The 17,483-nt window shown below is 41.2% G+C and overlaps 2 protein-coding genes across 6 annotated transcripts in view; one reads left to right on the top strand and one right to left on the bottom strand.

Annotated features, from left to right (window-relative positions):
* LOC135089817 (uncharacterized oxidoreductase YjmC-like) overlaps positions 1–17,483 on the bottom strand; it is a 23,152-nt gene extending 5,669 nt beyond the window's left edge. For 3 of the 5 annotated variants that reach the window (XR_010261649.1, XR_010261652.1, XR_010261651.1), the window contains exons 1-13: positions 17,100–17,483; positions 16,604–16,745; positions 16,124–16,312; positions 15,450–15,511; positions 15,251–15,304; positions 13,482–13,580; positions 12,995–13,190; positions 12,547–12,701; positions 12,257–12,367; positions 11,947–12,020; positions 3,825–3,957; positions 3,520–3,676; positions 3,001–3,097 (exon numbers count right to left, since the gene is read on the bottom strand). Coding sequence is in view for 1 of the 5 variants with exons in the window: in XM_063985909.1 (XP_063841979.1) it covers positions 11,973–12,020; positions 12,257–12,367; positions 12,547–12,701; positions 12,995–13,190; positions 13,482–13,580; positions 15,251–15,304; positions 15,450–15,511; positions 16,124–16,312; positions 16,604–16,745; positions 17,100–17,171 (1,128 nt within the window). In the remaining 4 variants the exon portion in view is untranslated. Of the gene's footprint in view, positions 1–3,000; positions 3,098–3,519; positions 3,696–3,824; positions 3,958–11,797; positions 12,021–12,256; positions 12,368–12,546; positions 12,702–12,994; positions 13,191–13,481; positions 13,581–15,250; positions 15,305–15,449; positions 15,512–16,123; positions 16,313–16,603; positions 16,746–17,099 lie in introns of those variants that run through there. The other 2 variants (XR_010261650.1, XM_063985909.1) reach the window with 2 other exon arrangements.
* On the top strand, positions 2,065–11,702 carry LOC135089816 (uncharacterized oxidoreductase YjmC-like). The gene is made up of 10 exons (XM_063985908.1): positions 2,065–2,620; positions 3,539–3,680; positions 4,175–4,363; positions 4,551–4,612; positions 4,874–4,927; positions 8,638–8,736; positions 9,380–9,572; positions 9,820–9,974; positions 10,085–10,195; positions 10,280–11,702. The coding sequence occupies exons 1-10, from the start codon at positions 2,306–2,308 to the stop codon at positions 10,319–10,321; spliced, it is 1,362 nt and encodes a 453-aa protein (XP_063841978.1). The 5' UTR covers positions 2,065–2,305; the 3' UTR covers positions 10,322–11,702.

Below are 17,483 nucleotides of genomic sequence, written 5' to 3'. Positions count from 1 at the left end.
TGCTGTGGTAGACGGTCACTGTTCTTCTAAATCTATTAACAGTGGTGTTCCTCAGGGTTCTGTCCTGCCACCCACTCTCTTCTTATTATTCATTAATGATCTTCTAAACCAAACTTCTTGTCCTATCCACTCCTACGCTGATGATACCACCCTGCACTTTTCCACGTCTTTTCATAGACGTCCAACCCTTCAGGAGGTAAACATATCACGCAGGGAAGCCACAGAACGCCTGACTTCTGATCTTTCTAAAATTTCTGATTCGGGCAGAGCAAACTTGGTATTGTTCAATGCCTCAAAAACTCAATTCCTCCATCTATCAACTCGACACAACCTTCCAGACAACTATCCCCTCTTCTTCAATGACACTCAACTGTCCCCCTTTTCTGCACTGAACATCCTCCGTCTGTCCTTTACTTATGATCTGAACTGGAAACTTCACATCTCATCTCTAGCTAAAACAGCTTCTATGAAGTTAGGTGTTCTGAGACGTCTCCGCTAGTTTTTCTCACTCACTCTCAGTTTTGCTTCACATGCCTGGGGGGTTCCACTCATATTGCTCTTCTAGACAGGGTGGAATCAAAAGCTTTTCGTGTCATCAACTCCTCTCCTCTAACTGACTGTCTTCAGCCTCTCACCGCCGCAATGTTGCATATCTAGCTGTCTTCTACCGCTATTTTCATGCTAACTGCTCTTCTGATCTTGCTAACTGCATGCCTCCCCTCCTTCCGCGGCCTCGCTGCACAAGACTTTCTTCTTTCTCTCACCACTATTCTGTCCACCTCTCTAACGCAAGAGTTAACCAGTATTCTGAATCATTTATCCCTTTCTCTGGTAAACTCTGGAACTCCCTGCCTGCATCTGTATTTCCACCTTCCTATGACTTGAATTCCTTCAAGAGGGAGGTTTCAGGACACTTATCCACCAATTTTTGACCACTGCTTTGACCCTTTTATGGGACTGGCATTTCAGTGGGGATTTTTTTTTATTAGATTTTTGCTGCCCTTGTCCAGTGTCCTTCCTACATAAAAAAAAAAAAGTGATGTACTTATGATAACTTACAGGTTTGACCACATCCCAATAAACTGAGAAGTGAGTACAACGCAAGTGGTTATCAGTCACTACTTTGCCACACTATGAACGCAACTCCTCAATGCGTTTACACACTTCTGCCGGCTCCTAAGAATAGAAGAATATGGGTTAACTTTCCCCGCACTAGTGGGTAACGTAGCTTCACTTCAAGGGGTCGGATCATGGCGCCGAGTCATGAATCGTAATTAGATCCATCGAGGGTTCAGCCGCGGCCAAGGACGAAACAGTGGAAAGACCCTTGCATGTTGCCCTGTACGCTCCTCGCACTAGGCAATGTGTGTGTGTGTGTGTGTGTCCTTCACCCTTCAGTTCTCTGGCACCTGTACAGGATTTTGACGTTAATTAATGTTGTGAGGGTATGCATGTGCATTACACACTACCTACCTATACTTGCCTGCTACGGTTTACATTTGCGTTCCTAACAAAGGCAGTGTGTGTGTGTGTATGTGTGTGTGTGTGTGTGTGTGTGTGTGTGTACAATTAACCACAATTATTTTTTAATTACATTAACAGCTTTAATTACACACGGAGAGAGAGAGAGAGAGAGAGAGAGAGAGAGAGAGAGAGAGAGAGAGAGAGAGAGAGAGAGAGCGAGCTGCGCCGCATCTCAACAATATATCTCCTAACTCACAAAACATAATACCTCCTGCTTATCATTATGCAACAACCACATATGAGTATCCTGCCGGATAACACAAAAGGCTATGTTGCCAAATAATAGTTTGAAATCCTACAGTACATCTACCATTAACAACAAGAGTACTGGCGTCAGTGGGCCACCCTATTCTCTTCAATTGCCAAAACAGACTTTGTGCACCAGCCAGTCGCAATGCACCACGGAGAAGCAAAAGAGGGGATGGGGCGCCAAGAAAAATAGATGCTTTTGCTGCCGTAAGAGATGCCACGAAATCTTGCCAACAGGGTGGGTGTCAGTACGTTTCTCACCTTAAAGTGGGGCAGGCCAGGTGTGCTTCCACAGCTTATCCATTCATAAACATCTCCTTAGCAAGACATCAAAAATTAGATTCGGCAACGTTTAAAAACGTTTAAATCCTGCTCTTAAAACTTTAGATAAACCAACTACAGCAACCGAATCTAGTTGTTGTGTGTCTAGAGGCGAAAATATTAGACTAACCACAATGAACGAATCTTTTTGGGACAAAAGCTCTACAGCATCATTATTTGTATAATTTCCTATGGTTTCCGTTTTTGTTTAATGACTCCCGCAGCCCCACACCTGCAGAAAATGTGGCTAACTCGAGTTTTTCGGGACTGGGGAGCAAGGAGATTGGTGACAAGACGAACAAGGAAACCGTGTGGCCTTGGCAATGAGCAGCCAACATCAACCAGACAACAACTATCTTCCTGTTACCAACCGAGCTCCAGTACTAGTTACTCCCAGCGAGCCTCGCCACCACTGTGTAACTTTCGCTCCCCAATCATCCTCTCCTGCCGCTCCATATCGACCGAGATGCCTCAGCTCTCCGACGAAAAGGCAAAATTTACTGCCCCTGATGGCCTTTCCACGAAGGTAATGTTATATTATATTCGTATATTGTATTGTGTTGTAATGGCATTGGTTCAAAAGCATTGAATCTTGAAGAAAACTGTTTTGTGCGGGTGACTGCGGGGAATGCAGTCGTGGGCGTGGGCTGCGGCAGGCGGAATGGCGAGTAAAGGTCTACGCTAAAAGGTTACAGTGGTTGTTAGAAACTGCCACGTGCGTTTCTCTCCACTTACATCACCAGAAATTAAAGTCAACTTTAAAGGGATTTGTCTTGTACAAATTCCGCTCTGTTACACTGTTTTCATTTGCTACCATAACTTCTTTACGCAAGAAAGAATTCCAGGGCTAGGCTTAAGATGCTGACCTACAAACAACAGTACTGTATTGTAGGTAGCTATACTTACTGAAAGCAGACTGTAGTTGGCGATGCGGTTCTTGACTTAATCACGGAGTCACTTCCCTTTCCGCTGCCCACCTCCTTTGCCACATGTCTAAATATAGCTGTCGGATATGTTACATTTAACAACGAGAACTTCATTATGATACGGAATAAAAATATGCCTTATTACCTCTTTCATATATAATTTGCAAGAACTAATAAAAAAGTAATGGAAACTGCAATTAGATACACATATACAACATGCATACTGTATATTTATTTCTAATGCATTTATCTAAAACAAAACCTAGGAAAGTATAGAGTATACCAAGAGGGGTTCTTTAAGTCATTTCTGTACGCATGAAAGCAACTTCACATGAAGTGAATCATTTATGCTAGTGTAAGGTCAAGAAGTTCAGTGTCATTCCCCATGCTGTCTTATGCAACAAATTTGGGTAACCAGCTCCCCCCCCCCCCTAATGTGCTGTTTTGTGTTTGATATAATTCCTTCCTTCTGGATTGTGCATGCAGGCAGTCTACTCACCTCACTGTTTCATTTACAGTACAGGGTGGAGGAAGTCCACCGTTACATGGTGGACTGCATGACAGCTGTTGGCACCCCTCAGGCCCATGCAGCTGCCCTGGCAGATGTGCTTGTTGCAGCTGACCGCCGTGGCCACTACAGCCATGGCCTCAACCGTCTGGGTAAGGGAACACAAGCTGAAAGATTTGATTCTATATACAAGTACAATGAATTTGTAATTATAATAAAATACATTCCCCATTATATTCACTTTCTTACAGCCATTTCACAAAGCTCTTCATGAACTTATTATATAAGCCATGTACCTTTCATTTAATGAAGAAAGGGCACAGACTGAAGGTGGTGATTCTGCTGTCCCTTTGCGAGACATTGCAGATCCACTTCACCATGGTTAAGCATCATGATGTTATCATCTCATCTTCCACAGACCAACTTTCACTGTCATAACAAAATACACATTGCAGTTTTAATATAGGACGCATACATCTTTACAGTTAGAATTCTGTAATTATTAGGATAATCAGTACATTATATTTTTATGCCCTTCTAACTCTTGCTTCATTTCCATCCCTGCTCCACTCATATATCCTCAGGGAGTTATAAAGGTGATAAACAAAGACCATTAGTGTATTATTCAAGAACATCCTGTTTTCAGAGATGTATGTCAATGATGTGAAACAGAAGGTGTGTGATGGCAGTGCAGTGCCCACCATCACTAAGGAGAGTGTTTCCACTGCACTTGTTCATGGTAACAATGGCCTCGGACCTGTGGTGGGCAACTTCTGTATGGACCTTGCCATCAAGAAGGCCAAGGAGACAGGCATTGGCTGGGTCTGCACCCGAGGTGTGTCTGATGTTGATCTAGCAGTAACAGTTTCCTTTTAGGGAAAGCCAGGCATCGTTTTCCTCTTCTTTTACAAATATCTTTTTATGAAAAATTATCAAGAGCAAATGAACTATTCATATTGTTTGTACAGTATATACTATGAGTCTTAAGAGTTGTTGCATCACAACATATTTTCTTTCTGCAGGAAGCAATCACTATGGCATTGCTGGGTGGTACTCCATGCGGGCCACTAAGGAAGGACTCTTGGTAAGGCCACAATGATGGTATGTGTATACTCATTTAAGCTCATAGTTATGCAGTGAAAGATGTTATCAATGAAAGTAAATTGTATACATTCAATTTAATGATGAAGAAGAGACACAGTGAGTCATGAAAGAGAACATCAAGGAAACAGGGACCACTCAGAACTCATGAATAATGCTGTCTTAAATATGAGTCATGTGTTAATATGGTATATTCAGTCTAAATATTACTTCTCATAAATATGCACATATTTTGTCTCTGCAGGGAATGAGTGTGACCAACACATCTCCCTTGGTGGCTCCCACCCGTGCCAAGAAGGTGATGTATTCCTCTTGCTTCCTCTAAATTATCACACAAATAACCTATGTACCAATTTCTTGATTTTAATTTTTGTTTGCTTTAACAAAATGTGCTTATCACTTTTGTGGTGAGCAGCTACTTTGACTACTTTGACTACTTAACTTCCAAAGTGGAGCACATTCTGACCCTCTTCTCTTTCGCAGAGATCTCCATTCTTGGAGACTTCAATGTTCACCACCAGCTTTGGCTTTCCTCTCCCTTCACTGACCATCCTGGTGAACTAGCCTACAACTTTGCTATCCTCCATGACCTAGAGGAATTGGTGCAACACCCTACTCATATTCCTGACCTCTAATCCTTCTGTTTATGCTGTCACCCTTTCTTCTCCGTTGGGCTCCTCCGATCACAATCTCATATCTGTATCTTGTCCTATTGCTCCAATCCCTCCTCAGGATCCCCCCAAGCGAAGGTGCCTCTGGCGTTTTGCCTCTGCTAGTTGGGGGGACCTGAGGAGGTATTTTGCTGATTTTCCTTGGAATGACCACTGCTTCTGTGTCAGAGACCTGTCTTTGTGTGCTGAACGCATAACAGAAGTGATAGTGTCTGGCATGGAGGTGTACATTCCTCACTCTTTTTCTTGTCCTAAACCTTCTAAACCTTGGTTTAACACAGCTTATTCTCGTGCTATACATGATAGAGAGGTGGCCCACAAAAGGTACTGAAGCCTTCCATCACCAGAATCTCATGCACTTTATATTTCTGCCCGGAATCATGCCAAGTCTGTTCTCCAACTAGCCAAAAATTCCTTCATTAAAAGAAAATGTCAAAACTTTTCAAGATCTAACTCCCCTCATGATTTCAGGCATCTAGCCAAAAATATCTCCAATAACTTTGCTTCTTCTTCTTTCCCTCCTCTACTTCAACCAGATGGCACCACTGCTATCACATCTATTTCTAAAGCTGAACTCTGCTCAAACCTTTGCTAAAAACTCTACCTTGGACGATTCTGGGTTTGTTCCTCCCTCTCCTCCACCTTCTGACTACTTCATGCCACATATTAAAATTCTTCGCAATGATGTTTTCCATGCCCTCACTAGCCTAAACCCTCAGAAGGCTTATGGACCTGATGAGGTCCCTCCTATTGTTCTCCAAAACTGTGCCTTCGTGCTTGCACCTTGCCTAGTCAAACTCTTTCAGCTCTGTCTGTCAACATCTACCTTTCCTTCTTGCTGGAAGTTTGCCTACATTCAACCTGTTCCTAAAAAGGGTGACCGTTCTAATCCCTCAAACTACCATCCTATTGCTTTAATTTCCTGCCTATCTAAAGTTTTTGAATCTATCCTCAACAGGAAGATTCTTAAACATCTATCACTTCACAACCTTCTATCTGATCGCCAGTATGGGTTCCGTCAAGGCCGCTCTATTGGTGATCTTCTGGCTTTCCTTACTGAGTCTTGGTCATCCTCTTTTAGAGATTTTGGTGAAACTTTTGCTGTTGCCTTGGACATATCAAAAGCTTTTGATAGAGTCTGGCACAAAGCTTTGATTTCCAAACTACCCTCCTATGGTTTCTATTCTTCTCTCTGTAACTTCATCTCAAGTTTTCTTTCTGACTGTTCTATTGCTGCTGTGATAGACAGTCACTGTTTTTCTCCTATATCTATTAACAGTGGTGTTCCTCAGGGTTCTGTCCTGTCATCCACTCTCTTCTTATTATTCATTAATGATCTTCTAAACCAAACTTCTTGTCCTATCCACTCCTACGCTGATGATACCACCCTGCACTTTTCCACGTCTTTTCATAGACGTCCAACCCTTCAGGAGGTAAACATATCACGCAGGGAAGCCACAGAACGCTTGACTTCTGATCTTTCTAAAATTTCTGATTGGGACAGAGCAAACTTGGTATTGTTCAATGCCTCAAAAACTCAATTCCTCCATCTATCAACTCGACACAACCTTCCAGACAACTATCCCCTCTTCTTCAATGACACTCAACTGTCCCCCTCTTCTACACTGAACATCCTCGGTCTGTCCTTTACTTATAATCTGAACTGGAAACTTCACATCTCATTTCTAGCTAAAACAGCTTCAATGAAGTTAGGTGTTCTGAGACGTCTCTGCCAGTTTTTCTCACCCCCCCCCAGCTGCTAACTCTGTACAAGGGCCTTATCCGTCCATGTATGGAGTATGCTTCACATGTCTGGGGGGGGTTCCACTCATACTGCTCTACTAGACAGGGTGGAATCAAAAGCTTTTCGTCTCATCGACTCCTCTCCTCTAACTGACTGTCTTCAGCCTCTCTCTCACTGCCGCAATGTTGCATATCTAACTGTCTTTTACTGCTATTTTCATGCTAACTGCTCTCCTGATCTTGCTAACTGCATGCCTCCCCTCCTTCCGTGACCTTGCTGCACAAGACTTTCTTCTTTCTCTCACCACTATTCTGTCCACCTCTCTAACACAAGAGTTAACCAGTATTCTCAATCATTCATCCCTTTCTCTGGTAAACTCTGGAACTCCCTGCCTGCATCTGTATTTCCACCTTCCTATGACTTGAATTCCTTCAAGAGGGAGGTTTCAAGACACTTATTCATCAATTTTTGACCACTGCTTTGACCCTTTTATGGGACTGGTATTTCAGTCGGCATATTTTTTTATTGGATTTTTGTTGCCCATGGCCAGTGTCCTTCCTACATAATAAAAAAAAAAAGCTTACCATTCCTTGCCCTTCACAAACACAAACAGCAAATACACACCTGATTGTGTTAAAGACTGTAGCATTAAGTTAACAATTCATTCCATAAGAAAGATTTAATGTACGCTGAAAATTGGATAAAATTACAAAGATAACTTAATGAAAGACAAGTACAGTGGTAGCTCAAGTTGCAAGTGCCCCAAGTTACAGGTTTTTTGAGGTACAAGCTGTTGCTTGAATGACTTTTTGCTTTGAGTTGCGAGCCAAAATTCGAGATACAAGCAAGCTTCAGATACACTGCCGCTAGTTGGCACAGCGAGCACCACAACATCTGCCCAGCATTTCTCGTTTCACTCGTTCACTTCATTTTTTTTATACATTTGTTATTTATAAACACATTTTCTTACAGTAAACCCTTGATATAACAAACACATATGGAGAGAGAGAGAGAGAGAGAGAGAGAGAGAGAGAGAGAGAGAGAGAGAGAGAGAGAGAGAGAGAGAGAGAGAGAGAGAGAGAGAGAGAGAGAGAGAGAGAGAGAGAATGTCATCGGCCATTGTCAAGATCACTCAACGGCTGTCACACAGCTGCAATTCATCTCAGACATGCTGTTGACTGTGTGTCAGCCAACTCTCCCACATTTTAAAGCCTAGGATGTTCATAAAATAAAGCAAACATTCAATAATTTTGAAACATGCCATAATTTGCGAAGTTTCATAAAATAAAATTAATGTTCACTAGCCTTAAAGGGATTGTTATACCAGAAATTTGGTAAACAGAGGTTTGTGATATCAATAGTTTATTGTGTTTTTTGGGGTGTTTTTTGGGAGTTGGAACAGATTTATGGCATTTCAGTTAATTTCAGTGGGGAAAATTGATTTGACTCATGAGCAAATTGAGTTATGAGGTCTGTCATGGAACGAATTAAACTCACAAGTCAGGATACCACTGTAAATCTTGTTATTAATATACCACTGTAAATGCTGTTATTAATATTATAAAGTTTTGTTTCTTTCCTACTGTTCCCCAGGCTGCCCTTGGCACCAACCCCATCTCAGTGTCAGCACCAGGGAAGGATGGGGACGACTTTGTGTTGGACATGGCAACCTGTGTGGTGGCAGTGGGGAAGGTGAGGGTTTAACATGCAAGATCAGGCTCATACATCCTGTGTTGCATGATTTTGCCAATTATAGTGTTGCACTTTCTTTCTATCTGTCCATCCATCTATATTTAACTCCTGTTCCTCAGTACTTCCCCACAGCTGAAGAATCAAAATTTAAAGAATGGCCTTCACTTAAACAAAACATTATAAATTATAATGACTGAGTTGTGGCATCATCTGCATATATATACTCATAGGACCTCAATGTACACAGCAATCACATGTAAAGAGACAACCCTGTTTATTGTCCTCAGCATCCTGCCACTGATTTCTCCTCCACATACTTGTAATACTGCTCTCACTTGCATCTGCTGTTTCCCTTTTCATGCTTACTAACACTTGCAATTTTATCATGTCTGGTCTTCAGTAGGTGGAAGCTATTCAGTAGGTGGGTGTAATATTTATTATGATGACCTTTTAGTATATAAGAACAGTTAATGAAAATAACTTGCAAATGTATAAAATAAAAGGTCAACTTTTGGCTGAATTATTATTAGTTTAACAATGAATATACAGTCTGTATCAATCAGCTACTGTAGTATCAACAACAGGATATTGTGATGAACTTCCATGAAAGACTGCTACAAAAAATCACTTGATTCTCCTCAAGATTGAAGTGGAACGCAGGAAGAACAAGCCCATTCCCGAGGGCTGGGCCATAGATAAAGAGGGACAAATTACTACTGATGCCAATGAGGGCATGCATGGAGCCCTTATGCCTCTTGGAGGCCCTGAGCTACATTCAGGATACAAGGGTTACGGTCTCGGCATGCTAGTGGAGGTCTTCTGTGGCATCATGTCAGGTTAGTGCAGACATTCAGTTTCGGTCATATAGTTTTTGGGAATTGTAAAAAAGAAAGCATCATATTTCAGTTCTTACCTACAAAGGAAAAACTCTAATGTGATTTGAGAATAATGACATGGTTTAATGATCCACAGATTGAGTCCTTGGATTAATTAGGTAACTCCATAATGTGATGCAGGTATCTTGGCTCAGCTAACAATTTCAAGGGACTGTCAGTCTGGTACATATTAATTTACCTTTTCCAGGAGGTCAGTATGGACCAAATGTAAGAAAATGGATGAACACTGACAGGGAGGCAGATCTGGGCCAGGCCTTCATGGCACTGGACCCGTCTTTCTTTGCTCCGGGCTTTGAGGATCGCATGAGCGACTTGATGAACCACTGCCGCAACATGGAACCAGTGAGTTGATTCACCATTAGTATCTATGGCTACCACATTACCTGTTTGCTTTGCTTGTGATTATTTTCTCACAATAGGCTCTCTCAAATGGCTTTCTGGTCATGTTTAAGGCTGATGCCAGCAAGCCAGTCATTGTTGCTGGAGACCCGGAGCGCCAACACATCAACAAGGTGGAACAGGACGGTGGCATTACTTACCATATCAATCAGATCAATGACTCAGTAAGTACTTGAACAAAACGTTATTTGTTTTAGATAAAACTGTCTGAGGCACAAGTCATTTATTCTAATTTTCTGCTGTTGCAGTGGAAGCTGGCCATGGCCCTGGGCGTCAAGCCAATGGAGTGAAGTGGTGCAACACGGAAAGCAACCACATTCACCTGTTATGCTCAGACATGTTCAGGGGATCATATGCTAAGTTTTCTTAAGCTTAAAAGCCATGCTCCATTGCACTCTTCCACAATGCAGGCACTTGTCACTTCTTACTCAGTATACGTTCAGGTTGTTGTTATGGTTTTGTTACACTGTTAATAGAATGTTTTTGTTATTCTATGGATGTTTTATTTGATGTTAAAGATTCTAATTAGTTTGTTTTCTATCAGTATAATAGGTTTAATGCATTCAAATTCAATTTCAAAGCTTTGCATTTAACAGAACAACACTAAGATTTTGGGCAATGCCAGTTCAGTAGGCATTTATGAAGGATTTTAGTATGTAATTCATTATATGCTGAACATTAACATAGCCAAATGCAATGTCAACAACTAAACTTCCGTGTTATCAGCATTCCAATTCCATTTTTCTCACACCATGACAATCATGGCTTGCATTGACTGCCACTCAGTACAAACACTGTTGTTAAATGAATGCCTGAGACTCGTTTAATTGCTCAATTTGTTAAGACATACTTGTAGGAAAAACTAAACTAAACAGGCAATTAAATCTACCTAATATTCAATGCATAACTTTCATGTGATGTCTCAGTCTGGTGCTACATTTAGTACTGTTAATGGATTGATTAGTGGGGACATTAGAAATAATATCTCTGGTACATGCTCTTTCCTGCACCTTTGAAGTAGACCAGTGGTGGTGGTCTTTGACACAATGCCTTTACAATTCCCATCTTGCCCTTCAGCGGGAGAGTTTAGGATATGCATTAAAGCAATAAAACATAAATGCAAGAAAAGCAGCTAATGACAATTATAATCAGTTCCTAAAGCTAGCATAACTGTTCCTATATTGAGAAGATCCAGCTATATAATCAACATACATACCATATGATCACATTTTGCACCACTGCCTTGTGAGTTTTATTGGAAAACACTCCAGACATTTGTGCATGATACACACAGAGAGTTAAAGAAATCTCACTTTTTTGTCATGGTGAAGGTAGGGATGCCTTTGATATACACTTCATTTTGCTATGTATTTCATTGCTCTGTTACTCTTCACAGTGACTACATATCTGTATACACTCGTCACTTAACTATTACCATACAAATGGGTAATGCTAATTCATTGCTGAAGAAACATGACCTCAAAGTGGCCTAGACTGTAAACTTAGATCCTATGGGTTTTTAGGCTAAGATTTTAAATGCAATTTGTTTCATCAGTCTGACAGGCTGGTCACCTTAGAATTACATAAGTCAAGCAAGGCACATCAGCCTCAACCATCACTGGTGAAGAATACTTGTATATCAATAAAGTAATTTTTCAAATGATGCTTTAATCTTGGTTTTTATCCTCTTTTACTAGACTACCTATCTTTGTTGTCCATCCTGGTCTACACTCACAAATTTGAAAGGCAGGATAAAAACAATGCAGTCTTATGTAAAAAGGTATCCATTCAATGTTTTATTGAACTTCTTTCTCCAAGTCTAATGACTGGGTTCTACTTTAAGGAGAAACAAATACTGGACACAATGTTTTTTATCCTGCTTGCAACCTTGCACTTCAGATTTCTTGGTCCATACCTTATAGACACTGGCTTGTCCTTTTCTCACACAGGAGTCATTGGAGCAACACTAAGCAGCTTGGCTGTTTGCCACTGAAAATGAATGCAAGATGAAATAATGAGTTTAAGAAGATATGCAGAAAATCTAAAGAAAGGTCACTATGCTAAATTATGATGTGCTATTTTACAAAGTCTGTCATTATGGTGTGTGTCCATTTTATAAGAAATTCAGTGGGATTCCATATTTCCAAGAAATGCATACAGTAAGATGCACTTTGTGGAAGCTCTACAGCTACATAACAGCTATAGAGTTGCACAAGAGTACTCACACACTGCTTGGCCTGGTTGGGGTGGTAGGTAATACCCCCCTCATCCATCACTACCTTACTGTGGGCTCGCTCAGGGTCCCCAGCCACCAGCACTGGCTTGCTGGGATCAGCCTGGGGAAGCAGGGTTTATTTTGTATTTCCCACCTCTTAACAGTTTTCTTTCTGGGGATACCTTGTTATGCACCACAAAGAAAAAGCAAATCTGTGTGCTCTGTTCAAGGAAATGGGGAGACAAAAGACAGTCGGTGTTAATATAACTCGAGGTAAACAACAGACACAGTTACACTTACTGGTTCCATGCTGCGGCAGGAATCCATCAAGTCGCTCATGCGGTCCTCAAAGCCTGGAGCGTACAGTGCTGGGTTGATGGCGATGAAGCAATGACTCAAGTTGGCTGGCCGGTTAAATGTCTTCCAGTCACGGATGTTATGGGCATAGTCTCCTCCTGTAAGAGCAAGGTATACTGTTGTACTCTTCAGAGTAAAACATTATTACACAGACAGACGATCTCTGCCTATACCACTGGTGATCAATTATGGTTCCTTTGGGAAGGATGGAGTGCGAGTGAAAGGACTTACTGTAACAAGAATGTGTATGAATTGCAGTAAGTGTTGTATATGAATATTTCCTTAAGGGTTTTGAGAGAAGGTGTTAAAACACATAGACAGATGGATATAAAATAAAAATTTCATTCTTCCATCCTAAAAATGTTGTTCTGGCAGCATCCTTCATACTTGCCTGATAAAATGCCACACAAGATCTCTACCATCATGCCCAGGCCTGTGCCCTTATAGCCCGAATGCTCCTCTGTTCCTCCAAGGGGCATCAGAATGGCATCGCCTGTTATGCCAGATGGATCTGAGGTAAGTTTCCCATTTTCATCCATTAGCCAACCCAAAGGGATGGACTCCTCCTTGAGATGAGCCACTTCAACCTGCATGTAAAGAAGGTAATGTAAGCTTGTCTCTTTACCATGAGATCCCTTGACTACATACCTGCAAAGTTAAGAATATTAAGGGAACTTACTATTTTTATCCATCACAATGTAAAAGCCTTGCCAACTTACAATTGAAGCAAGTATTGTATAATGCTTAATATCCTTTATAAGACAAATTTATAATGTCATATAATCTACTTCAAATTTGATTTAGAGCAAAATTCTAAATAAATTACTGAAACACACATTACTCAAGCTATACAATACAAGGATGACATTCTTGCTCACCTTACCACTGGCTACTACACTGGTGGCCATGTCCAACTCAAAGTTATCGTTATTCTTCCCTGGGGCTGCCACAGCTATTGGGTTGGTGCCAAAGGCAGCCTGCAGAGGGACAGTTACACATATCAATTTTGAAATGAGTACAAGCATTATTAAGTCAATTTTCCATAGCAACATGCAAAATTCCTGTGTGTACCCAAAAGGTAAGGATTTCAGTATGTTCAGCCCATCACTATGTATATTCAGAAAAAGTATGAATCAGAGGGTTAAATTGTACTACTACTTTCCTAGCATGGGAGACTCTTAAAATACCTATATCAAACATGATCTTAAAACTTCAGATAAGTGTTTGTATCTTGTTAAACCTTCAAAATGGGGCATCACCCTTCACCAACACTGGATCCAAGCACACATCAAGGATGAGAGACCTAAGGTTAGTTCAACGAAACGTCAACTCAGCCATGACGTCACGCTCTCTGTCGCTGGAGACCCTAGCCAGCAAGAATCTCCTTCAAATCCAAAAAAATTTCTCTCCATTCGTTTTTTTTTTTTTTTTTTTCTAAAATTTACACATAATACAAAGAGTTGTGTTCTCTTAAAGAGTTAATAGATGTATTGTACATGCAGTTTTAATTTGATGTGTTAATATTAGATATTAATATAAAATATTGTACTACCAGGGAGGCTAGTACACACTGGCCCTAGATCCTAGCATTATTGAAATAATCACAAACCTAGAAACATCAGATCATTGAATGCCTTCAACAATCTAACTATGACACATTATATACATTTTACATTCCTCACCCATCCTTTGCCTCACGTCTAACATTTTTCCCATAGGTCTACACCTAACTTTCTTTCTCACATCATTACACTTCTTCCATACCTTTTTTAATTCCAAATAATTATCCTTTGGAGTTGGTGTTAGTCCTCAATAATTATAATAACAATTTAAACACAGGTGTGACCTGTTTTTACTATGAAAATAACAATTCTTCCTGATTAACAGGAATATACTGTACCCCTGTAAATTCAGTATTGTAGTGTGCAGGCATTGTGCTATGCGGAGAAGTGGTTTCTCACGGACAAGCCAAAATATGAAAATTTGGCCTCTATTTCACCATGACAGCTTACACACAAGACCTGCAAACATATTTCTTGTTTCCTCCTCCATGTCAGCAATATCTATTTCACCTTCACTACCAATGAGCTTCTTTCTCTTCTTTGCACTTGTATCTTTAGGTGGAGGCGTGTGAACTAACATCACATCCAAGTCCGTTTTGGTTTGTGGTGGTGTGTTTACTAGTCACAGCACTCACGCGGCTGGAAGTTGCTGAGAGGAAGAATAGTAACGCTGTCCAGCTGCTAGACGTACAATAAAATCTGTTAAATGAGAGAGAGAGAGAGAGAGAGAGAGAGAGAGAGAGAGAGAGAGAGAACACGTTTACAGCCTAATTTCTTGGTTTGTTTACATGCGAGATTTAAATCCCTCGACTCGTGTGGGCATTCAAATGTCTGAGGCGCCTCTATCTACTTACAAATACCTAAATAAAATAAAATAAAATAAAATAAATAAATAAAAATAAATAAATAAAATAAAATAACCCATTTGCCGCACGACAACGAGATTTCAGACACGTGTAAGGAAATTGAAAATAGCCCAAATGTCGAGCTTTTTCATGCCATCTGCCGAGTGGCCCCCTTAATGAGTTGGGAGGAGGAGGATAATTACAGGTATAATAAGTGTTTATCATCATTTGATAACCCACCTTCTTGGCACGTGTTCCGAGGACACCTGGGAAGGCATTAGTGAAGCTGAAGCCCTGATAAGGAAAAAAGTGATGCATTACATAAGTGTGTGCAAACAACATACATGAATTTACTGAATAAATACATAACTTGTATTGAAAATAGGTCATAATCTGTTCGACTCAATCCCGTACAAATGCAAATCGGGTAAGTACTCACAATAAGGCCCTGCTTAGCGGCTCGAATGGAGTACCAACCGGCAATGCCATAATGGTTGCTTCCTGTAGAAGAGAGAGAGAGAGAGAGAGAGAGAGAGAGAGAGAGAGAGAGAGAGAGAGAGAGAGAGAGACTTAAACGATTACGATATATACACTTCTGCCTATCCATCCCGTGCTTCATTCTAAGCGGTATGCTGCAAGAAGGTAGTCAATTTGCTCAACATTATCTTAAAGATTCCCTAATGACTGAGCCAACGCTGACCACTGAGGCTGAAGGGGAGCTTGACTGACAGATGAACAAATTCTTCTAACTGTTGCCTCGCTCACGCTGGTGGCTTTCGCTGTTCGGGCAACAGCTCTTGAGGGGTCAATTACTGCCGCCCCCCCCTCCCAGGTCAAATCAATCTACATCTGTATGACAGAACTAATCTTTTTTTAACCACCGCTTGTATCATTTCAAAGAACCAAACCCCAACAAGCTGTGGTGGGAGGATTGGAGAAATTGATCCATATTTATCATCCTTAACTGGGGAGGAGGGTGGGGGGCAAACATCAAACAAGCAGCAATATAAGAGCAACGATAATAACGTGAAAAGACTCCCTAATACATCTGCACTGATAATACTTCACGATACATAAAACAATATAAGACAACGTACATGTTGCGTAACTTACCTTTAGCACAGACGCAAGCTATGCCCGTTTTCCAAGCCTTCTCAATGGCCAGATCCATACAAAAGTTCCCCACAACGCTGCCAAAGCCGTTATTCCCATCCACCAGCGCTGAGGAGGCAGACTCACGCACGATGGTTGGCGTGACGCGCCCGTCAGTAACACCATGGCGCAACTCAGTCACGTAAAGATCTGCCGCAGGTTAACAAAGTCGAAATTAATATTCTATTGACCTTGCCGCGGATTATGGCGAAATTGATGCTCTATTGAGATTGAGATGCTACTATTTCAAAGACAAAATTCATAGTCTATTGACTTTGAGTAGCTTTACGTAATTCAGGCAATCATACAAAACGTATAGCTGAATTAAATGAGTAGGGAGAAAAAAAAAAAATGAACATGACATGAATTTGAGACTTCCAAGATTGCTACATAACAATCTGGGCGGCTTCTACAGTTCACCTCAGCAGTATTACATTTTACCTATTCTTTGAAGACCGTGACTGTAGTGGCCACGGACGTCAGCAGCTACCATGACTTCGGCGTGGGCCGCTGCAACCTCCCGTGAGGCACCGGCCGCCATCAGGCAGTCCACGATGAAGCGTGTCACTTCATGTACTGCAAACTTGGAGGGATATACAGATACATTGGTTTACAGAGAGAGAGAGAGAGAGAGAGAGAGAGAGAGAGAGAGAGAGAGAGAGAGAGAGAGAGAGAGAGAGAGAGAGAGAGAGAGAGAGATAATTAATACAAAACACGTCAAAATATGTTAAAGTGATGTTAAGAGGCAAAGTTCATAAGCTGTGAATGATTACTGCTCTCTCTCTCTCTCTTTGAAGTTATCAAAGATGCGCCACAAAGAAACACATCAAAAAAGTCACCTAGCTATTATAATTTCCAAGCCATAATTGAAATAAGTTGATGGGGGTTGCAAAGTCTGTGAAGCAATGATTAAATACAAGACAAGACGGACACAAACCTTGGTGCCCAGCCCCTCAGGAGGCGTGAACTGCTTTTTCTCGCTGAGAAAGTCCATGATGAAGTGACCCATGAAGTGTGACTGAGAGCAGATGCACCCAGCGCCGGCAGTTCTCAGCCGCACATGTGCCAGAAAGCTCTTGACTTCATTATAAAGTGAAGGACACTTATAATGTAAGGCCCCTCATGTCTTAACATGGCTACCCAAAACTTTAGCAGATGAAGCGCTGCGTGCGACATGGGAGTAAAACTACTACTATATTCTGGATTCAACCTTGCCTCTTGCTACACGTGTCCATATATTTCCTTTTTGTTCCTGCTATACGTGTCCATTGCCACTTTTCCAACCAATACACATGCCCACAGAGTCCATTGCGCAGTTGAA

Source organism: Scylla paramamosain, chromosome 33, assembly GCF_035594125.1.
Source record: "Scylla paramamosain isolate STU-SP2022 chromosome 33, ASM3559412v1, whole genome shotgun sequence".
Classification (NCBI taxonomy): Eukaryota; Metazoa; Arthropoda; class Malacostraca; order Decapoda; family Portunidae; genus Scylla; species Scylla paramamosain.
This window is presented reverse-complemented; position numbering and strand designations above follow the sequence as displayed.